Source organism: Erpetoichthys calabaricus, chromosome 1, assembly GCF_900747795.2.
Source record: "Erpetoichthys calabaricus chromosome 1, fErpCal1.3, whole genome shotgun sequence".
In the NCBI taxonomy this organism is placed as follows: domain Eukaryota; kingdom Metazoa; phylum Chordata; class Cladistia; order Polypteriformes; family Polypteridae; genus Erpetoichthys; species Erpetoichthys calabaricus.
In genome coordinates this window covers 284,242,628-284,267,519 of record NC_041394.2, presented here as the reverse complement: position 1 = coordinate 284,267,519, position 24,892 = coordinate 284,242,628, and the positions used below count along the sequence as shown (strand labels likewise).

The 24,892-nt window shown below is 38.8% G+C and overlaps 1 protein-coding gene across 1 annotated transcript in view; it reads left to right on the top strand.

The window, feature by feature from the left end:
* btbd11b (BTB (POZ) domain containing 11b) overlaps positions 1 to 24,892 on the top strand; it is a 523,531-nt gene that overhangs the window by 421,574 nt on the left and 77,065 nt on the right. The window contains exons 4-6 of the mRNA XM_028815917.2: positions 12,113 to 12,265; positions 16,318 to 16,483; positions 23,145 to 23,234. Of these exons, the coding sequence (XP_028671750.1) occupies positions 12,113 to 12,265; positions 16,318 to 16,483; positions 23,145 to 23,234 (409 nt within the window). The remainder of the gene's footprint in view (positions 1 to 12,112; positions 12,266 to 16,317; positions 16,484 to 23,144; positions 23,235 to 24,892) is intronic.

The window sequence follows — 24,892 nt, the reverse complement described above, 5'->3', positions numbered from 1 at the left end:
ACCATCTGTGCCGTTGTGATAGATGGCCAGGAACCCTGCCCTGCCGGGACACCTAGAGGAAGGAGGAACCGGGAGAGCGGCACTTCTTTTCCCTGGGCACCTGGACTGTCCTTGATCCCTGGGGGACAGCGCTTCCGGGACACCAGGAAGTGCTGATAGACCAGGGATGGTTTATTCCCGGAGTGCTTCTGGGTGCAAGGGCAGCACTTCTGCCACACTGGGGAGTCCGGCAACTGGAGCACATCCGGGACAAGATAAAAGGGGCTGCCTCACTTCATTCGAGGAGCCAGAGTCGGGAGGAAGAAGGATGGAGCTTTGGAGATAGGAGTGGAGGCAGCTGAAGGAACCAAGGACTGTGCAATCGTGTAAATATTGTAAATACTTGTGTAAATAAACGTGTATGTTGTGGACACTGCATTGTCGTGTCTGTCTGTAGCCGGGCTACCTCTTACACCGACTAAGATGGGCTGAAATCTAATTAATCAACGTGGACATCAGCAGGACCATTATTAGTGCAGCATGTCTGTCCAGTTACTATGTCTCTCTTATGTTTTTTATGCACCATTTGTTGAACATCAGAGAGATAGAATCCAGATGGACACACAGACACTTGTCCTTTTATTATGGTGGATATACAATTCATTTATGCATGACAGACAGAAAGTTTGATAAGCTAAAACATATCAAATAAGAGAGATGTCTTCCATTCATTTTGTGTATATTGTTAGCTGGTTAGTAGCTGATAGCCATAGCACATTCACAGATATGTGGGTTTGACAGTTTTCCACCTCAAATGAGGAATTTTGACTTAAGAGATAAATCAGAAACTGAATTCCAGCTTAGTTTATTAGCAGTTTGTTTGGTTTGGCAGGATTAGTATAGAAAGACAAAGTTGAATTCATTCTGTTCATTTTATTTGGCTTTAATCAGAACCACGTTCAGTTCCTTTAAAGTACCCCATTCATTGCTAGGGCCAGGAAGTCTAAAGATTACCCACCTCAAAGTTTATAAGCAGAAGGAGGGAAACGGTGAAATGTTATATGTGAAAATGTGTGAGCTTTGTATTTTAGAAACACCAAGGAATAAAGGGTAAACTTGTGCCCAGAAGAGAGGTAGCTCATGAAAGCAAAAAAAGTACAGGTTGTTAGAAACCAGTGGAAGCAAATAATGAGCTTGTTCCTTTCTACAGTTAGCAGTTTAGATGCACCCATTGAGACCAGTCAATTCAGTTTGGTTTTACACTATCCTATACCCTCTGCCTTATACATTTGTGGATGTGTTTGGGAATATCATATAAAAGTAAGGGAATATTTGCTTCTGACCTTGTCTCGTCTAAATTGTAAAAGATGTCATAGAACATCCAATGACATCTATCCTCTTAAGATATTGCTATGATGTGCAGGGCAGTGATTCAGTGCTCCTGTCTTAAATCCTTATGAAATCTAAACCCAGTTGCTGTCAATGTGGAGTCTGTGTGTTCTAATCATGCCTGTGTGGGTGTTTCTCTTGATGAATGAAGATTGGTGTGTTAGTGTTCCAAGTCCTGTGTTCATTCCTGCCTTGCACCTAGTGCTTCCAGGTAGTAGTAGGAGATATCCCTGAATGAACTGGTATGCTAAAAACTATACAAACACATTGAAACATGTGCATGTGAAAGGAAGCTTGAAATGTGTTGAAGGGAGTACAGGAAGAGGCTACTTCTTGTGGTGTGTTTGCTTGGCAGCAGCGGCTGTGTGAGTGAGTGAGGGAAATTGAAAAAGGAGATGAAGCTGTACTTGTACTTTCTGAAGAAAGGTGGATACCTGCAGTTGACTCTGTTTGAGTAGCAGAGCATTAACAAACATTCCTAATGGATAGGAATCAATTTCCTGCGACTGTTACATTAATCAGTAATACATGTTATTTGTCAAAAATAAGCTTTAGTCTGACGTGTATACAAATACATTATACCAGTATCTAGAAAAACCAAGATATGGATGGTAGGCCATACCACCTACTCTTACTACATGGGTAGGCTATAGTCACTGGAACCTGATATAAGTTAGGTGGATTCAAAAATGCATGGATGGTTAGTGCTAAGTCATTTTGAATCATGCCTGAAGATATCCATCTTTCATGTCTTCTTGTCCTTTCCAAGCATCAGAGCCTAGAAGGCTTATGTTTCCATGAAGTGTTTTTTTTTTACATAAGCTTGATTGTACAGTATACTGTGCATCATGCCATTGTACAGCTGGGTCTTGTCTAACTTCTGTGTCGCCCAGCTCATGGCAGCGTCTCACTTCACATATTTTATTTTACATTCCTTTCTTCATGGTCCAGCTCTCTCAGCCACATGGTGTTACATGAAGGCCTTGCTTTAACTACTCAGACATTTATTGATACTGCAAACCTTCTAGAATACATTTTCTTTTCCTTTTTCTGTATCTGCAATATGAATCCTTAAACTATAAAATCATTAACATAACCTACTTTTAATTATCTGTCTAAGCTAAATATATACATTAGCTGTTTCTTTACACAGGCAGCTCTGAGGCACAGTGTTTGGCAATGCTGCCTTTTCTAGATGTGGGTGGAATTTGCACGTTCTCAGAATGTCCATGTAAAATTTTCAGCGAGTACTCTGGTCTTCTTGCAACCCATTCTGAATTGCTCTTCTACAGGTAATATTTTCCAAGACTGCTTAACGTTTTATGTGCAGTCTGCCAAGGATAAACTCAGATGCCCAAGCATTTTCTACAGGATTTCAGGGGATATATTCCTCACACTTTCTTAAAGAGAATGTTAAATTTTCAAAAGCATGAAGCACACCAAATCATAGTAGCATATCGAAAGCAAAGGTGAAGTAGCTGAGACATTGGAGTTTAAACTACAATGTGAATCGGAGTGTGCCTGTGTATTTCATTTAATCTGTTGCTGCTCCAGTTATAAAATACATGTAAATTAATGTAACATGTCCAAAGCTGACATGTTGGCTCAGATATTAATAATTGTAAAACATCTGACCCTCATACAAGTACCATCCACTTCACCCCTAAAAACATGAATGGAAATCAAATGCAACACAGGGCTTTGGAGGTGGGAGAATAATCCAGTGACACTAAAGTGAGTTGTTTGGCTCTGAAGCCAAATTTTACCAGATTGTCTAAGGTGTTGTATCTGTTGGTTAGCAAATACAGTTTGCTGAACATTACAGGCTTACTCACTGATTCTTAAACCTTAATTTCTCTTGTTATTAATCACTACGTACTTTTAAAAAGATTCATACGAGGGGGAGTCAAGCTAAAGTTAGAAAATGGAATTTATCAGAAAAAGGGACGAACCTTAAAAAAACTGATGTCATTTCTCAATGTCATCACCACCCTTCTCAATACACTTGCGCCACCTGCCTGGAAATGCCTGGAGTCCAGCAGAATAAAAGGTTTTGTCTTGTCCTTGCAACCACTCGTGTACTGCTTTCTACACGCCGTCATCTGTCTTGAATCGTATGACCACCCAGATGTTTTTTTAGCGGTCCAAAAGGGTTGAAATCACACAGTGCTAAATCTGGCAAATGAGGATGTGACAATACCTCAAACTTCAGTTTCTCCAGACAAGCCTCGGTGTTCTTAGCAGTTTGTGGGTGGGTGGGCATTATCTCGCAGCAAAAGGACTCCTTGAGACAGCAGTCCCTGGCGCCTGGATCGAATAGCAGGCTTCACATTGGTCTCCAGCAAGTCACAGTAGCTTGCACTAGTAACTGTAGTACCCCTCGTCATCTAGTGTTTGACAATAACTAGGGTGCACAAGTGGTTGTGAGGCCAAGACAAAACCTTTTATTCTGCTGGAATCCAGGCACGTCCAGGCAGGTGGCGCAAGTGCATTGAGAAGGGTGACGACGACATTGAGAAATGACATTATCAATTTTGTTAAGGTTCATTCCATTTTCTAATAAATCCCATTTTCTAATTTTAGCTTGACTCCCCCTCATAGTAAGAACTAGCATCTTGAATTTATCATGATGCTGTACCTAGTGATTAATTGTAAACTGTAAATTTCCTTGAAACATTCCCACCAGGCCCCAGGGAGAGTGGAGGGGTCAGTGTGGGTGTGATTATCCAGATGTACTCAAGCTGTGAAGCAGTCCCAAAGCCACCTTGTGAATTATTGGGTCACTGATCCTCAAATGGGAATGAGATGGAGCTAGTCCGCCAAATATATGTTCTTCTTTAAAGTACATCAAAAGGAGAATAAATTATATAATACGCATTCTGGTTTGATGACTCCCCCTCTCTTTCTCTCTCATTTCTCTTTCTTTCAATCACACACACACTGCTAGTCTCCCACCAGGCAGCTTTTTCTCATTTCATCCTCCACGCTTCTCATATATACAAGCACTGAAACTTTAATATTTTCCACAAAAAATAATGTATTTTATGAAGGCATCAACTTTCTGAATCTCCCAGTGCCACCTGCTCCACATTTTGTCACTTTTGGTAATAATTTAAGGAAAATTGTGATATTAGATCTTTGCGGGTTTATTTACTGTTTTATTTGTGCATGATTTTTACTATGCATGTGGATCGATGGAGTTTGTTGGCTGTTGGCACACCAGTAAGTGGGACTTTTTGCTGTTTAGCTGTCCCCAAATGGACAATCAACCTCTTAAAGGTGTGCCAAGGACATAAGAGTAGGCAGTAATCTGTGGATAAGAGAAGATGAAAGAGAAAAGTGAAGGAAGAAGATATTGGACTGGATCTAGAACCTACTGAGGGAAAAGGTCTAATCAATGGACCTGCTGGTCAAGACTGATCATCTAGGAAACCAAAGTCAGAAAATTATATAGCAAATGGTGTGTGAGAGACACACAAAGTACCACTGACCATGTTATGCCATAGACATAGATGGTTCCCCATTTCAGAATGTAATACTTGTTTTCAGTTTATTGAACATTCCACCTGAGATAAGATTTATGGGTCATTGTCAATTAAGTCCCTGCTATATGCCGGCCACCATATGAAGCTATTTTAAGTCAAACTGACAATATATTATGAATGCTTGGACAAAATATTCAAATATTTCAAATTATTCGTATTATTGAAAAGGTTTTAAATAGTTTAAGATTTGTTGAGCACTGTATTCTCATGGAAGGTCTTCTGGAAGCAATGACCTGGAATTTACAACTGTGGAAGTTCAACATTAATCCATGCCTATGTGTGATTTCTTGGCAGACATCTTCTGTACAGATACAGTGCTCAATCAGTCTTAAAATACTAATGACTTCTTCATCAGTATCATTTTTCAAAGAGCTCTTGTCCATCTGAGGATTTCCAGTATATCTTCAATAAGTCGCAAAATAGTATAATGCAGGGGTATCGAACTCCGGTCCTGGTGGGCTGCAATGGCTGCAGGTTTTCACTCTAACCCTTTTCCTAATCAGTGACCAGTTTTCAGAGCTAATTCACACTCCTTTACCCTTCATTGTAAATGCCCTGTTTGTAAGGATTCAGTCCTCTGAATTGACTTGTTTCTTCATTAAATGACAGCCAAACAGAAATGAGATGTGAAACGAGCCAACAGATGACCGGCTAAATTGGGATTTCAAACTCCAACCAATTTCACTCCAACCATCTCTTAATGAGAAGCCGATTCTTACTGTTAATTAAACCCATTATTCAATTCTATGGCTTGTTGCTGCTCTCATTCTGCCACAACAGACATTTCCAAAACTGTTTATTTTCTGTTTTTTCTAAGAACACCGTCAAAATGTTTTGGTGAGCTGAGCAGATCAACCTTACTGAGACCTTCACCTTTCTTTATTTTTAGATATTGTGTGATGGGCACAGGTGAGCTGGTCATGTTTTAGCACGTTTTGTGTCTGATTATTGTTTTGCTGCTAATTAAGGAAAAAGAGACAACTAAGGGGCCTGAGTCAAGTTAATTAAAACTAAGGCAAAAGAAGTTAATTAGCAGCAAAAACTGGTCATGTAATGAAGAAGAAGGTTAGAATGAAAACCTGCAGCCACTGTGGCCCTCCAGGACTGGAGTTTGATACCCATGGTGTAATGTGTTAAATGATCTCTTTCTGTTTAGTCCACAATACTCACTATGCCAACCTTTAATTTCCTCTTCCTTGAAAAGTAAGTAGCATTGATGATCTTTAGTAGCTTACTGTCTACAATCAGTAAAAAGTTATTGACAGCAAAGGATTAGCCAATAGGAACAGGTTCAGCCTGGTGGTTTTTGTTTTGATTGACACATGATGAAATTTTCATGGACCGAAACATTTTGAAATGAATGGCAGTGGCATTAAAAGACTTCTTTGTATATGTGCAGAAAAGTCACATTGTTAAATAAAATGCTTTTAAAAACAAAGTAATTTTGGGAAAAAAGAACTGCAATAATTAAATGCAAACTACCATCAAAATCAAATGATTACATTGTATTTCCTGATAATTAGCTGACTTTGTTTAATTAATGTTTTTTAAAATTTATTGACTCATTTATATATATTGATGTAGATTTTCATATAATTATTTACTTCATAATTTCCATATTATTTATTTAATTTTGACACAAATGGCATTCCATTTAATTTGAGGAATAAAAATAATTTTACCTTAAAGTGGTAAATCGTGAAAAATGTTTTTTCCTCATAACACCCTTTCCTCCAAAAGCCCTTTTGGTCTTGGCTACTGACAGCAATTGCAGCATTACCAATAAAAAAGAAATTGAACAGCCATTTTTTGATAGAATTTTTGCATCCCTTCAAAACTTACTAATACCACCTCGATTTAATATGCGATAGATCATACCTATGTGCCTTATGCAGTAAAAAGTATTAGATTTCAGAAAGCTATTATTAATAATCCATTAAATACAGAAGCTGTCTCTACTGAGCACTAAGTTTTCTGAATATGTTTAGCGGCCTCAAGAGGCTTAGATAAATGAAAGTGCATCATTAGATGTTCATCAGGCATATTTTTTATGCTTATGCAGGCTTTGCAGGATGTTAACTAACACAGGGCCAATTGAAACTGTATGGCATACAGTAAGGTTGATGGGAAGTGCTTTAGTCACTGCATTCAGAATACGACCTAATAAAATGATGAGATAAAAAGACCATCTCCTTCCCAGAGAGTTTGAAAATATGTGGATGAGTGACATATGTTAAGAACATAGGAAGTCTGATTCAGTCCATCAAGATTCTTTGCTTTGCTAATAAGTTACCATAAAGTCTCATCTGGATGCATTTTAAAAGATTACAGCTTCAATTATTGTACAGTGCATGATTCTGTAGGTTGTTCCACGTTCCCACCATTATTTTTGTAAAGAAGTTCTTCCTATATTTCATCTCAGGTGCACTTCTCCTTAAGTTCCTTAGATGTCCTTGATCTTTTAATAAAGCCACGAATGTTAAGATTACAACTTCAACTATTGTACAGTGTATGATTCTGTAGTTTCTTCCACAGTCCCACCATTATTTTCATAAAGATTTTCTTCCTAGATTCCATCTCTGGTGCATTTATTCCTTATGTTCAATAGGTATCCTTGAGCACTGGTGTTTTAATAAAGCCAAGAATGTTAAGATTACAACTTCAACCACTGTACATGTCATGACTCTCTAGTTTGTTCATGAATCCTACCATTATTTTTGTGAAGAGGTGCTTCTTAGATTCCATCTCAGTAAGTTCTATCGGTGTCCTTGGGCATTGTTTTTTCAATATTTTTAATAAAGCTAAGAAACTGTCAGCTATGCAGCTGAGAGGGCTGGGGAGAATGTCAAGCACTGGCCTGTTATATTTGTTTCATGGTCACCACTACAATACATGTAACAATACGAGGCATGTAATTGCTTTATTGACTCTGAAATAATGAAATTTGTGTGGTAAAAGATTACATCAAGTGCTATGTCTCATCACATGTGAATTGGAATAAAATCAACTGTTTATAGTGACCGTGATGGCTTTCACAGATTGTGACTGTTGAACTAACATACTGTAGTACTTCCTTTATCTTTCTGCTTGTGGAGCCTCAACATGTATGGTCCTCCTTGAGTTAAAAATGACTTTTCCATTCTGAACTATTGCGATCAAAACAGAAGCAATCAAAAGTGCACTTTTTGACATGGCCTTCAATAATTAAGAGGTGATAATCCAGATTGTCTGTGCAGGGGCACTGAAGCACACAGCTGTGTACACACCTGGCTTTAAGTTGTAAGAAAGCCTTGATCCCAGGGCACTTCCCCTGTAATCTAAACATGTATGTGCCAGGGCTGCTTGTTATTGGCTTTCTGAAACTTTTCTTGCCACTTATCATCATATTTCCTCAATTATGCTTTGAACTGCCCTTTATAATGAACATTGAAGGCCTCTGATTCCAACCTTAAGTGTATATTTGGCTTCTTAAGGCTTTGAAACAGAACTTGTGGGAAGTGAGAATAGTATTCTTTCTGCCTTACTTTAACTATTTCTGACTAGAATATGATGAAAATGTTTTCTAAGAAAATAAAATATATGTGCCTAACATAATAGCTGGATTTCTTTTTATTTAAAGAGAGGGTCTTTCTGTTGTTTGTGTTGTGTGTCAATGCAGAGTGCATAGTTATTCATAGTTAAATGTATTAGTGGTGGGCGGTATGACCAAAATTCTATATCACAGTATTTTTCTAAATTATCCCGGTTTCACGGTATTCAACGGTATTTTTTTTCCAAATGCATGAGTGGATGTTAACCACATTTTCCACTGCAATTACTGGCTAAGAATAACCTATTCCACTGTCAAGAGTATTGTACATTGTACAAAAAAAAAACATTTTAATGTGCACACAAGTATTAATACAGTTTTGCATTGCCCCATAAAGTGATAGTTTTCAAGGGGGTGGCACTAATGGAGAAGGTATCACATTGCATGACAGATGCAGTCAAAATATAGAACCTTTTTATTGAACAAATTTTGCAAAAACAAACTATAATTTTGACAACATATTTTCAACCATACAAAGAGGCATTTAGACTTAGTAAAATATCCAGAAGTGCTTGTCAAAAATTGTATTGCACCGAATATGTCTTAGAAAAGGAATAAATAGTAAATATTTTTTGTAAACCAACTACACTTTCTGTTAATGTTAACAATCTCTGTCCACTGACACGTTAAAGTGACTTTTTAAACAACTTTTTCATCATTAAACTGCATAATATTTAAACTAATAAATAATAACAATAAAATAAATAATAGTATTATTACTGATAGTTGCACTATTACTTCAAGCCCAGGTGCATTACACAGTATTCACCAAATTAAAATAAAATAAAACAAGTGCAACTTGGTGATGACATCTTTACCAACTGAACCATCATTTAGGCAAACTGCATTAATATGGACCTTGCTTCAAGCTAAGCTATACTGGGAAGAAAAAAACAAACTATATGTTGTAGCAGATACGCGTGTTGTCCACCTCTCGAACCCTCAGGTACCACTCTTCAAACCAGGTGAAAGTACAATAACTATTTTTATTATTGTACAGTGCACAAAGCACTCCACACACCACACTCATATACTCAATAAACAATTCTCTATAATAACAATCCTCCACTCCCAGACACGTCGCCACCCTACCTCCCAGCTCAGTTCAATGTCTGGGCTCACCCAGAGTCCTTTTATAGACCCTGACCCGGAAGTGGCTCCAAGCCAAACCCACAAGTCCGTTTTCCTTCCGGGTCAGGGCAAAGTCCTTTTCTTCATCCCGGGAGCACATCGCTTCTTCCAGTCACGTGACTGGGATGCACTCCCGGGTTATAGGGCACACAAGAGCTTACTAGCCCCCCTACAGCGACTCCTGGCGGCCCCCAAGGTATCCAGCAGGGCTGTGTCAAAACACTACAAAGTCCATGAGGCCCTGCTGGAACTCGGGGCGCAAATATGCTGTCCGGAGGGCTCCTCCTAGCGGCCTGGGGGTGACGACCGGAGTCCATAGGCGGTCGTCTGTCTCAATGTCGAGAACAAAGTCAACATTTCCACTTTATTCTTGCCGTTTATGTCGAGATTAAAGTCGACATTTCCACTTTATTCTCGCCATTTATGTTGGGATTAAAGTCGACATTTCCACTTTATTTTCATAGTTTACTTCATAATTAAAGTAGAATGTCGTAAACTAAACTTCTTCCTAAAATCAATGTTTAATCAATTACTTAATTTACCCCGTCATAAATTAATGCAGCACATTAAATGCTTTGTGTTACGTTCCCCGACCCAGTGGTTAATCACTACGCTTCTTAAACTGACTTCCTCCACACTAAGAGAAGACAGCGATCACCATACAGAATCCATTCACTTCATGATATTCCTGCTTTCTGAAAATTTAGAATGCTAAGATAAATACTCGATATCATTTTCATGATGAAATGCATTAAAGCAGGTATTACACATGCACGGTAGTGAGGCGGTAGTGCTGCTCCCTCGCAGTAAGGGGTCCCCAGGTGTATGTTCAGTGTAGAGAACTTTATGGCAGGTGTGACGAGACTCCAAAAAACTGGATGTATGATAGCTATCGCACAGGTTTAACTTAAATATTGTGTAAATGTTGGGTTTGTGATCTGCTGGTCAGAGACACGAACACAGAATTCAATGCATGTTCTTCTGAGCGGGCTATCTTTATTGCATGCATGCTGTCTCTATCTGACGTACCAAAACCCCAGTTCCTATGCTTCCTTTTTCTTTCACCACATAACCAATCACCACACGATAAACGTCTTTGTGAAATTAAAACTAGTTATAAACTTAGCCCACGGAGTGTTCAGAACTTTTAAAAATATCTTCGTTATACATGTTTAATTATGCCATCCATTCAGAGTTGCGCCCATCTCTGAACGAGTCGCCAGCACATCGCAGGATGAATACAAGCAAAGCATACACTAGCAGGGTCAATATAGCACAACAAAACCCCACATCCTACATGACTTTGAAAGGAAACTGAAGCACACCGAGTAAACCCACCAGAAAAACATGCAAATGCAAGGCAGGCATGCCGCCGTGCCCCCATATGATTAATGCATGCTTTAATGCATTTCACCATGAAAATTATATTAAGTATTTATCTTAGCATTCTAAATGTTCAGAGAGCAGGAACATCATGAAGTGAATGTATTCTGTGCGGCGATCGCTGCCAGCGCCTCCTCTTAGTGCAAGAAGAAGTCAGTTTAAGAATCACTTAACACAAAGCATTTAATGTGCTATATAACTTATGACGGGGTTTGAGAAAATCTAGTAAATTAAATATTCATTTTACGATGAAGTTTAGTTTATGATGTTCTACTTTAATGACAAATTACGAGAATAAAGTCAACATGTCGACTTTAATCTTGACATAAACGGCGAGAATAAAGTAGAAATGTCGAGAATAAAGTAAACATGTCGACTTTATTCTCGTCATAAGCGTCAAGATTAAAGTGGAAATGTCGAGAATAAACTCAACATGTCGTCACACTATTACACAGTACCCAGGTACATTACACTGTATTGAAAACAAATAAAACAAGTACAACTTGGTTTGCAGTATTATCCAGTAGTATAGAAACAGTATTTTCACATCTGACCTTTTAAAACTAAAGTATCTCCAGGCGATGGACGTGACTCCTTTTTTTCGGCAAAAGTTCTTCTGTTCATCATGTTCAACTTTATCATCAGCTTCAGTTTCGGAATGTTCTCTGTCCATTTTCACCGCGCAATACTTTTACTACCGCTACCTATTTGGTGGTGTAGCAGTGAAAAAGAGCCCTAGTGCAACAAATCTGTGTTTAGCGGTGTAGCAGTGAAAAAGGTCCCCACTTGAACAGTTTCCCGCTGCGCCACATTCCGAACGTCGTTTAGGCAATTTAAACCGGTGTTGTGGTATAAGAAAAATCCATATCATAAAAAAAATAAAAAACGGTTTTCGGTATGAACCGGTATACCGCCCAGCACTAAAATGTATTAAATCAAAAGGTTTTAATGTTGAGTCACTTTGACTGCATGACTTCCATCTTTTTCCTACAAATTAACTGAATATTGACAAGATTAAATAGAAAACTTGTGGTTGCCAAGTTATACATGACTGTACTTCTTATCTCTATTGTGATACTCTTACCTCCCTCTGCAGGCCATTCCTCGTACTGCCTCCTCTGATGGAGTGGATCAGGGTCGCCATTGCTCATGCTGAACACAGAAGGAGTTTCTCAGTGGACAGTGATGATGTACGGCAAGCAGCAAGGCTCTTACTCCCCGGAGTGGACTGTGAACCTCGTCAGCTCAAGTAAGTATCTTTTTTCTTACACTTTCCGACTTTGTGTTGTAGATATTTACCTCAACAGGTACCTGATTTGTAATTCCCAAGATATTTTGTATATCTGTCCATGTTTTCTTTCATCTGATAAGCTCCACTGTGTACAGTACAAGAAACTGAGATTACAAGTCAAGTCAAGTTGGGGAGCATGCACTGGTACAGTGCGTTGCCGCACCAACTACATGACGAAACAACTCAGGATCCCGGTTTGCAACCCCCCAGGCAGACACGTGGTCTAGTCCCATCCTCTGGAAATGACCCTCTATTTGCCACAGCCAGGTGTTACGTGGGCGACCCCTTGGCCATAACTGACGCTCCCTCACAATGCAGGTAATGTGTCTCATTCGGGACTCCATGAGCAATCGCTCATTCGATACAAAGTCAAACCAGCGGTACCCAAGAATTCTCCGAAGAGACACAGTACCAAAGGAGTCCAGTCTTCGTCTCAGGTCACTGGATAGCGTCCATGTGTCGATACCATATACCATATTCTGACTATGCCCTATTAGAGTCCAGACCCTTAACTTTAGGATTACAGTCCATCCATATTACCAGGCAACTGTACTAGTAATAGAGGATATATTATAGGCATTAAAATCATGCGCTTAAACTGATGAAGACATTATGGTTTTATATCAGGTATTTAGTAGATTGTTGTACTAGTACACTGATTGATCCTTCCGTATGTGCACTTTCGCAGTAAAGCATAACAAAGCGAGCCACAGTGCACTTGAATCAGGAGCCAACTCAAGGACACATCTCCTTGCCTTCTCATCACTGAGTAAGAGACTTTCAGACTGGTATGATATTAGATTAGATAAACTTTATTAATTCCATGGGGAGAATAAGATGCATACAGCAATAGAAACATACAAAAACAAGGACACAGACTCACAGGACAAATAATACAGCCAATCAATCAATCAGTCAATCAAAAAATGCATATTTTGAAGATATTTTAAAACAAACTAAGCATATGTCAGGAGAAAGCATTGAATTGCCTAATAGCATTGAAAAAACCCTCAGAGGTGCTTCTTAGCACACCGTTGTGGAATGAGCCTGTGGCTAAGAGAGTGGCTTCTGGAGGGTTACAGAGGATTTCTCATGATGATATCCAATTTGCCACCATCTTCTTTCCAACAACAGCTTCCACTGTGTCCAGGGTTTGCCCTGGGATGAAGCAGGCTTACCTTGTAAGTTTGTTCACGCATTGTGCTTCTTTTGAGCTCAAGTTGCTTCCCTAGAAGACTGCAGCATAGAACAACACATTGGATACTACAATCTGATAGAACATTTCCAGCAACTTGCTGCGTACATCAGAAGACCTGACTCTTGTGCTATTGGCACACACACACACAATGGGCCTTTTTTGGGGGCAACCATCTTTCTACATTTCTTTGTCTTGTGGGCGGAAACCCACGAGAACACAGAAAGAGTATCCCAGCTCAACCAAGATTTCACTTCAGCTAGAACTAGCTAACAGCTACGATATTCTGTGAGAGATCATATGCTTATGAATTAATTTCTAATAATGATAGATCATACTCCATTTAATGATCATTTATTGGACAGTCAATTTATTTACCTCACTGATTGGTTGTGGAAATTCCTATTATGTGATTTTATCCTCTTAGTTTCCTGGCAAATTATTAAACAACTAGCTGTTTAAGCCTGTGCTGTAAAAAGCCTGGGCTCTGAGCAACAATTGAAATTGTCAGAAAAAAAATTGAAAGTCAGAGTTGGCGGTTTTGTTTTGCCGACGTGCTCGCCCTCCTTGTTCTTTCAGCTTCATTCTATAGCCTCATACTTCTTACTTTTTTCTTCTTCTGACTCGTTAACTTGGGGCCACCTTGCTGGCTCTTTGAGCTTCATGCTGTAGCCTCACACTTCCAGGCCACCTCGCACTTCCAGGCCGGACAGACAGACACACACACTTCCACGCGTAGACGTTTATATATAAGATGCCTACAATTGTTTATCATTGTACACAGCAGTGATTATTACCTAAGGAATGTGAGAATGTTGTCATTTGTGTTCATTTTAAATCAGGACTTCCAAGCTTATTTTTAATTTTCACGTATGTGTGGCAAATTGTGCAGTCTCTAGCTTTGGACCACATCTTATGCTAGATTTGGCTCATTAATGTTTGCTACAAGCATTGCTGTTGTAAATTGGCTGCTGAGAAAGGAAGTTATTACAATTTCTTTTTCTCGTAGTCTGTGCGGAGCGGAGGTAAGGAACACCCTGAGGTTGGTGCGTGAGTGAGAAGGGCCTCTCCCACCTCCCCTCGGCCCTCTGCATGTTTCTTGACTTGACAGCCCAGTCCACTTTAGCCTTGTGCTTAGAGTCATTGTCATGTTGAAAGATGAATCTTCTCCCAAGCCGAAGGTTCGTAACAGACTGGAACAAGTTCTTTAACAATATTGTGTGATATCTGTGTCTGTCCATTGTCCCTTTAACTCTACAAGATTCTCAGTCCCATCACATGAAAAGCATCCCCATAGCATGATGCTACCACCGCCATGTGTCGCCATAGTTAATGGTGTTCCTTGAGGCCACGGGCAGTGTTAGTTTACACCACGTGTACCTCTTTAAAGTCTGGGCAAAAAGTTCTATTTTGGTCTCGTCTGATCATAAAACCTTCTGCCACTTCTTAACTGGGTCTTTCTCATGCTTTGTAGCAAATGCTATACATGCTCTTATTTGAACCATCTTAAGGAATTTCTTGTTTCTCGCTACCCTCCCATAGAGGCCTGTTTTATGGAGAACTCTTGAAATTGGGGACCCATGCACCTTCATTTCTGTTTCAGCCAAAGACTTCTGCAGACTTCTGAGAGTGACAGTTGGATTTTTAGTAGGCTCTCTCACCAGTCAATGTCTTCCACTAATGTTTAGGCCTATTCTACCAAGAGTCTTGGAGCTGTGATGAACCTTTCATTTTCTGATGATGGATCCAACAGTGCTCTACAGGACATTCAAACTCTTTATATTTGTTGTACCCATTTCTTGCTTTTTGCATTTCAATCAATTTGTTTCTCACATCAGCAGAATGCTCCTTTGTCTTCATGTTTGCAATGATTGTTCAATAAAGACTATGGCCCACACAAAGAGAGCTTTTTATATCCAGAAGGATATACAAGACTCAAAAGTAGTATCCAATTATGTTTAACTATGGTCAAATGACTGTTGCCTTTGTGTCGTTTGTGATTAATTTGTCATTTGTGTAAATCTGGAGCTTCCAAAGCACTGATGTTTAAATACTTATGCAAACACTAACTTTTGAGTTTTTCTTCTTCAGTTAAATATCTACAAGAAAAGGTTTATTTTGACTTTGGAAATGTATTGTTACAGCATAAGAGGTCACATTAAAAATACTGAATTGATGAATATGTCTACAAATCTTTTGTCATGCATAAAATTATGGTGACTTTCAAGGGGATTGAATACGTTTGCAAGAGTAACATGTATATTATATGCAGTACTGAGCTCCCCTAGTCAAACCTTCTTCTATGTTCCTAGTTTCACATCTCTTTAAAACTCCAGCTCTAAAAGATAAAAACTAATCGAGATTCACTCAGCTTTTGACTAAAAAACCATAGCATGTAGCAGTAGAGATTTTCTATGTAATCTATTTGCTCTAGGAAGAAAGTCAAAACTTAGGAGCTTTATATGTATATTGGATATTTGAGTGACAGTTAACAGTTCTGTTTGTTTCATGAATCCTGTCATTCTAACTGAACTACCTTGAAAGGGTGATATACTGTATGTAGATAAAATATTACCATAATCATTATCGCATATTTGGGTTAATGTGGTTTCCTGTGTCTCAAAGCACTTGGACTTAAATCGGTTTATAGAAATCAAATATTTTAATTCTTACAATTTCAGCATAACTTAAAAGAGCATCCCAACCTCAGCCTTAATTGAGTTAATTTGGTTTACTAATGGCAATGCATGACATCTGTCAACAGTCTTGAAATAGGAATACCTTGTCTTTATTAAGAAATAAATTATTTTTTTAGGACAGACGACTGCTTCTGTGCCTCCCGGAAGTTGGATGCAGCCACCACAGAAGCCAAGTTTCTTCAAGATTTGGGATTCAGGATGCTGAACTGTGGCAGAACAGATCTTGTAAAACAGGCAATATCTCTTTTGGGTCCTGATGGTATCAACAGCATGAGTGAACAGGTATTGTTCTGTCAAATGATATTTAAGAGGATCACAGAAAATCAAATAATCCTCTTATGCTGTATTAACCACTTGTTGCACCCTTCAGTCAACCTTCTGTGTAACAGTTTAAAGGCACTATATTAATAAAATGTATTTGAATTCGTCTAAATGAGCCATTTTTATGCCCCTGAACAGAAGGATGTTGTGTGCTCTAGAACTTATCCAGGTGAATACAGTCTCACCTGATATGGTGTGTTATAAGGTGCTGAAGAAGCAGGCAAGACATCCAGTAGGATCCACAAACGCACAGTCATGGCAGATAAAACACTGAGTGGATATGAAGAGTATTTTTTCTGATGGAAAGATAAAAGTCATTTTTGGTCAAATTTGTTTTTATATTCTTCTCTGTGTGGCTCATAAAGCCTAATATACAAAAAAAAAAAAAAACAAGCTGTCTAGACGTATTTTTGTCAGAATGTGGTGTTTACTGTTTTAATGAGCTGTGACTAGCAGAGTGCACTCATCAGACCAAGAAATAAAGCGAGGGAGTACATTTTTAACTCCATAGTTTGTGGATACATTCATTCCTGAAATAGTCAGATCTCTTTTTTAGATATCAGATGGGGCTGTTAGGAAAATTATGTGCCCAAGTAATAAGATACATTTATAGAATTCCTCCTCAGTTAGTAGAGTGGGGTTCTCCCCAGCATAGGTGGGCAACCATTTAGACTGAATTCTAAACATTTCTGTAGTCATAAACAAACTGTCCTGCCTCCACTCTGGCACCAGTTTATATCTCTCTAGCTTATGTAAACTTTATTTACTTATTTGTTTCATGTGATCAATGACTTGCTGACCTTCAGGGACCATGTTGTTACTCTCTTTCAGATTCACTGTATAAGATATATATAGTGATAGACTAATGGATGTCCGAGAGGTCATTATGAAAGTACAACATTGATGAATGCACATCCCTGTTAGGATGTTTCCTAATCCCTTTCCCAGCTGGGATAAAGATATAATGGATGATCTGAGGGAGACTGCATTCCTAGAACAGTTCCCCCAGCAGAATAGGTGGAAGTGCTCCTCTGGAATAGGCCTGGTATGGACACTCACAGGGCTGCCTGGGAAGTATAATTCAGAATGGAATCCCTATTGCATTTCCCAGGTGCCTCCAGGGAGCACTCCCATGTTTTATGACACTTCTGCCTAAACTAAAAGTGATCCTGGGTGACCCCAGAAATACACCCAGGCTCAGTATAAAAAGAATTTCCTCACCTCACTCTGGGAGCTAGAGTCAGGAGGAGGTGAATAAAGTTTGTCTGGAAGGAATGGAAAAAATGAAAATGAGGAAGAACTGTATTTTGGAAGTAAACCAGTAAAAGAAACATGAATAAAAGGTATTTTGGAATAGTGTGTGGCTGGATTAGAGGTTTTGGGCTCTGAGGCTCTACCTACAGGTTACTATATATATGTATATATAATGTCATCAGGTGAGGGAAGGACAGAGTCCACAGAAGACATTTTGGGGAACAAGCCAGGTCCTCCCTTTTAATCTGTTGTTGGTTCAGACAAAACAAGTGCTCAATTGTGCATCAAAAGAAACTAACAAAACAAAGAGTATTTCTCAAGGCTTAGTGTATTCACTGGTTCTTTCTTAGCAGATGTAATTTTGGAGGAGCTCCATCCAGTGGCTTCCTCAGTCCAAAATGAGACGCCACTTTCCAAAGACGCCCAGACTTTATAGGACTCAGACCAGAAGGAGCGGGGTTAGTTAGCCTCACTCTGGAGGGCAAAGAAGATAACATAGTTCGCTCTCTCTCTTGCCGCGGTTATATTACAGATAGATAGATAGATAGATAGATAGATAGATAGATAGATAGATAGATAGATAGACAGATAGATAGATAGACAGATAGATAGACAGATAGATAGATAGATAGATAGATAGATAGATAGATAGATAGATAGATAGATAGATAGATACTTTATTAATCCCCAAAGAGAAATTCACATACTCCAGCAGCAACATACTGATAAAAACAATATTAATTAAAGAGTGATAAAAACACAGTGTAAGTTAAAAAGTGCAAGGTGGAGAGTGCAAGGCAGGTATAACAGTCAATAACACTGAAATTGAAGAGTCGCATAGTGTGGGGGAGGAACGATCTCCTCAGTCTGTCAGTTGAGCAGGACAGTGACAGCAGTCTGTCGCTGAAACTGCTCCTCTGTCTGGAGACGATACTGTTCAGTGGATGCAGTGGATTCTCCATGATTGACAGGAGCCTGCTCAGTGACCGTCGCTCCACCACAGATGTCAAACTGTCCAGCTCCGAGCCTACAATAGAGCCTGCCTTCCTCACCAGTTTGTCCAGGCGTGAGGCATCCCTCTTCTTTATGCTGCCTCCCCAGCACACCACCGCGTAGAAGAGAGCACTCGCCACAACTGTCTGATAGAACATCTGCAGCATCTTATTGCAGATGTTGAAGGACGCCAGCCTTCTAAAGAAGTATAGTCGGCTCTGTCCTCTCTTGCACAGAGCATCAGTATTGGCAGTCCAGTCCAGTTTATCATCCAGCTGCACTCCCAGGTATTTATAGGTCTGCACCCTCTGCACACAGTCACCTCTGATGATCACGGGGTCCATACCTTGGATGAGACCGTAAGGATCCTCCGATATGCATGTGTGACAATATATATATACTGCGGTGGGCTGGCGCTCTGCCGGGGGTTTGTTTCCTGCCTTGTGCCCTGTGTTGGCTGGGATTGGCTCCAACAGACCCCCGTGACCCTGTAATTAGGATATAGCAGGTTGGATAATGGATGAATGGATGGACAATATATATATAAATATATTAAATGTTCCTTTAATGATCACTCCCTGAAGCCTACCCAGACTCCTCAGTGAGAGTGAAGGGCTGGGATTCAACCCCAGAAATATATATGTTTGAAGTGAACATGACAGTCTTCTTTTTAAATTAATTTTAAAGCTGAATATTTTAGATCTCTGGTTCCTTCGTTTCTTTGATTTTCTTTGAAGATGACTTCAAAATGTTCAATTTTGTGCTTAAGTCAAAGAACTTTATAAGTAACTAAACTTGAACTAAACCCATTAACACCATTTCATAATATAGGCAACTGCTGTCATTATTATGCGCCTTCCATTCCAGTGTTTACTGTGACTAACATGGCATCAATTGGTATTGGTACTTAGTGGCTAGTTCAGAGCATGAATAAAAAAAGATAAAATTTCATAACTTATAACTTATCCACATGCCTCTTTTTTTCATAAAGAAGTAATTAGACGCATCAATACTAAACACAAAGAAGATCACAATTTGTATTACTTTGGTTTCCTCTTGTGAAATCAAAGTGACATAAATTCAAAAGAAATTCATTTTCTATTAGACAGATTTCATTACTAGTGTTGTTACTTTTAGTTGTACATCTAATAGTTGAATTATTTTCAAAGAAAAGACCAATTCAGAGATCTCAAATGATATATTTTACAAACTGTTCAGCTAACAAACTAACACAATTTGCTAAATAATTAGACAGCAACATTTAATCAGGTCTGATTGATCAACACCTTTATTTTTGTATTTAAATCCTAATTCAATTCCTTAATACACTTAACTCAGGACATGGTTCAGGCATCATTTAGTGCATGAGAGAGGGACTTTAAACAGAGATAGAGCTTAGTGTTTTTGTAACGACTCGCTCAAAAAGAACACAAATGAGTTGCCACACTTTCCAGACCCACTATAAATCTGAGCTATTGTACTGTATGTCAGACATAGTCAACATCTCGCCATATCTAGCCCTCCTCATCACCCTCCAACAAATTATACAAAAGACATCTAAAAAAACATATATATATACAGTATATACAGTGGGCATAGAAAAGAATCATCCCCTTCGAAATATTCCCAATTTGTTTTGCTTTACAGCCTTAAATGAAAACACACAAAAAATATTTTTCCCAGCTTCACTTACTCAATGCAACCTATAACATCCAAGTGAAAGATATCATATACAAAATCAAAAACAAGACATACTGAGATTAATAAAGGATCACCAACCCCACCATGTGAATATTTTGTTGAACCACCTTTTGCTTTAATGATAGCCTTGAGTCTGTTGGGATACTTCTCTATTAGCTTTGCACATCTAGATTGAGCAATATTTGCCCACTCTTCTTTACAGAACTGTTTAAGTTCGGTCAGATTGGATGGTGAGCGTTGGTGGACTGCTATCTTTCCACAGATTTTCAATGGGATTTAGATCTAGGCTCTGACTGGGCCACACAAGGACATTCACTTTTTTCTCCTTCAGCCACTGTGTGGTCAATTTTGCTGTGTGCTTCGGGTCATTGTCGTGTTGAAAGGTGAACATTCTGCCCATCTTCAACTTTCTGGCAGAAGGTAGCATGTTTTCCTCAAGTATTTGACGATATTTTGCCCCATTCATTTTTCCTTCTACTCTAACGAGAGCCCCAGGCCCTGCGGCAGAGAAACACCCCGACAACAGGATGTTGCCACTTCCATGCTTTACTGTAGGTATCGTGTGTTGTGGATGGTGAGCTGCATTGCATTTCCGCCAGGTGTACTGTTTGGTATTGAGGCCAAATAGTTTGATTTTGGTCCTGTCTGACCATAAGACCTTTTTCCACTTGGCATCTTCAAGGTGCATTCTGGCAAAGCTCAAAGGAGCCTTAATGTGGCCTTTCTTGAGAAGTGGCTTCTCCAATTTCACAATTGTGGAGCACTTGTGAAATTGTTGTCACATGCACACAATGACCACTCTTTGCCATAAAATCCTGTAACTCCTTCAAAGTGGCCATTGGCTTCTTGGTAGCCTCTCTTACCAGTTTCCTCCTTGCTCTTCCATCCAGTTTAGAAGGACGGACAGATCCAGGGAGGGTCCTAGTAGTACCAAACACTTCTTTTATTATGGACTTTACTGTGCTCATTGGGATTGATAAAGCCTTTGAGATTTTTTTGTATCCATTTCCTGCCTTATGTCTGTCCACAACTCTATCCCTGAGATCTTTTGAAAGAGGCTTGCCACCATAGTCAGGTGTTTGCTGTCAGTTGCACTGCCAAGCAAGGGAATGCTCCAGGAACAGCTGTTTGTATGCTTCACTAATCACACTGATTACAATTGATCAGAGGTGGAAGGAAGCCAGTAACCATGGTCTGCAATGGAAATGGTGGTTACTTACACCTGATTGAGTTTACAAATATTGTTTAGGAGGGGGGTGATCCTTTATTAATCTCAGTATTTCTTGTTTTTTATTTTTTTTAATTCTTCTGAACTTTAGCTGTGATATCTTTCACTTGTCCTAAATTGTCCCTAGTGTGTGTTTGGTGTGTGGGTGTGTGTGTGTGTGCCCTGCGGTGGGCTGGCGCCCTGCCTGGGGTTTGTTTCCTGCCTTGCGCCCTGTGTTGGCTGGGATTGGCTCCAGCAGACCCCCGTGACCCTGTAGGTAGGATGTAGCGGGTTGGATAATGGATGGATGGATGGATCTTTCACTTGGATGTTATAGATTGCATTGAGTAAGTAAAGCTGGAAAAATATTGGTTTGTGTGTTTTCATTTAAGGCACAAAAAAAATGGGAATATTTCCAAGGGGGTGATTTTTTTCTATACCCACTATATATACAAAAGAAACAAGCAGTCATATAAACAAACCATATGATACAATAAGCAAAGCACATAATGAATTGTTTTCCCCATCAAAACCCCACCACCCCCTCACATATAAAATAAATAAATCATAAAGGCAAAGTCCACTAATGCAATAGAAAGACAGTCCAGTTTTTAGAAGATAATGGAAGAAGCAAGGTTGAAAACATTGAAAAGCTGGCATGACCCCATCTTAAACTAAAGTGGAGGTAACTGTTTGAAAACAAAAGGCAGATGGCTCAATCCCCACTGAAATAATTTCACTGTGTGTGTCGTGAGGTTGCAGCAAGCCATGGGAGCACTGTCCAAAAGAATATTTCAGGTGGTCACCTTATTGACTGCATGAGATGAGATCTGGAGCAACAGTGAGATGAGCAAAGGTAAAATCCTCGGCTGAGGGTGGCTGAAGTCTGGATATTGTCAGGGATGGAAACTAGTTTGTGAATTTCTGGATTCAACTATTTTTTGTTAAGACAAGTGTCTCCGTGTGTGTATTTATGTATAGTTGTTGAATCTCTGTGAACTGCATTTTTTAAAATTCTGCTCCAATTTCTGTAGTGGCTGTCTTGGTACGATTATGCAAATATTCTTTTTCAATAAACTTCTAATATATAGCATTGAGTTCAACTTCAGAGTTACGTAATAAACTCGCAAGTTTACTTTTTGGCACTAGTCTCTTTTTGGTCCCACTAGAACTCAGTTGACACAGAAAAGAGTTAATTTAACTGTTCTGTTTGATTTTACTCAGCACCTAAGTGTTCTCTCAGCATGATTTGAGAACTTATCTGCAATAAATTTTCTATGCTCACATCAGCCTTGTTTTCTTCTGTTTAAAGTACATTAATCATACCCTTAGTTTCTTGTTCCTTACTGTTAAGTGACATCCAAATAATGGTGTGCGTTCCATATTAGAATCGTAATGTCCTTGAGATGCTTTTTGACATAATAATTGATGAAACCCTCATTATGTATTTTCACTTTTCATTTCCAGGGCATGACTCCACTAATGTATGCATGTGTTCGTGGTGATGAGGCAATGGTGCAGATGCTACTTGATGCAGGAGCAAACATAAACAGTGAGGTAATGTTTAATATTTGTTTAGTAGTTTATTATCTATTGTATTGCTTATTTATTATATAGTTTACTCTATGAATGAAATGTGGCATAATAACACACTATATTAATCTTAAACTAAAACACTAATGAGTTAGTCCCTAGCACTGATTGTTGGTGTGACCTTAACAAGACATTTAACCTTGCAATATTTCAGCTGTATATTTTATTATTGTTATTATTATCATTGTCTTCTACTATGTGTCTGTCATTCCAAAAGATGGACCATCACAGTCATTTTAAATAATAAAGTGCATTACATTTGTCATACCAACAGCTGGCACATCACACAAATTAACACTGCTTTTATGAATCCCATACCAAATGGCATATAACTGAGACTTATGTATTGCATGGTGCAATGCAAATATTAATGCTGAGGTCTATGTTGATTGCTTTGATTTCAACCTGTCTTAGATGGGTAGCACAGCTAGTTATCAATAATTTCATGGTACTATTTATGCTTGTGTATTACCAGTTAGAGATCCAAACAAACAAAAAGTAAAACAGGAAAGCAAGGTGAGACTCCAGCAGAGTCAGAGTCTGCTCTATTGCCATAATTATTACCCATCTCACGCCATTTCTTCCAGTGATAAACATGGGTTATTTTAATAGTAGTAATATTGGTCTGTGAGTCTTGTGTACTGCGTTTCTTACTGACTTAAATATGCTTGTAATGATAATAACTATGTTGTAGAATTTTATAGCTCTAACTGCAGAACCAACATTCACTCATTTTCTTAAATAGGATTTTGATATATCCTTATCAGTTCTGACCTTAATTTGCCTAGAGATTTTAATAAATATAATTCACACAGTAGACCATGTAATTCTGTTTAATATTTACTGTTAATGGAATTGATAAATCATGCAAAAGCTGATTGGCACATGCAAGTTTAGAATTTTACTGTACTCTTTGCATGTGACAATAATGACCCTATACATCAATAAAATTCTAGATTAAATTAAACACAACTGAAGTGCAAAGCTACAACTGCAAAAGTTAACAGTTTTCTTACAATAACTGCCACCTTTGCTTTGCTCTTCTGCATGCTAGTTGCTCATCTTAATTTGAGAATAGTAATCAAAAAAATGCAGATTGTTTAACTCTAGGAAAAAAGATGCTGTTAGTTGTGCCGCACCTACAAATAAAAATACTATGTACAGCATTCAATGAAAAGATGGGTTTTGAGTATTTCATTACTGCATGCTCTTGTAAATTACTATTGCAGCTCAGGGACACAGGTGCACTTATAAACATAAGAGGGTGCTCAAATAAGTGGTCTAAGGAATTCTATCCTAAAATTCAAGGAATTGTTGCAAAAGTAAATTATGACTGGGTCATATAAATTGCTCAGTACCAACTACTGAGACTTGGGGATGGAGATAAGTCTAAGACGTGGAATGCCGAGGAAGCATTACAATCAGAGTAATTTTCAGACAGTGTGAGGTGAGATAGAGAATAATCTTGAACTTTGTCACCGTGTTTTTGAAGTGGTTAATCCACTCCACCAGATCATCAAAGGAGCAACATATAAAGGACAGCAAGACCTTGTTTCCATCTTTTGACATGAATATACAGTATCTTTTAGGTAAATAATACATGCACATATTTGTCTCCCCTA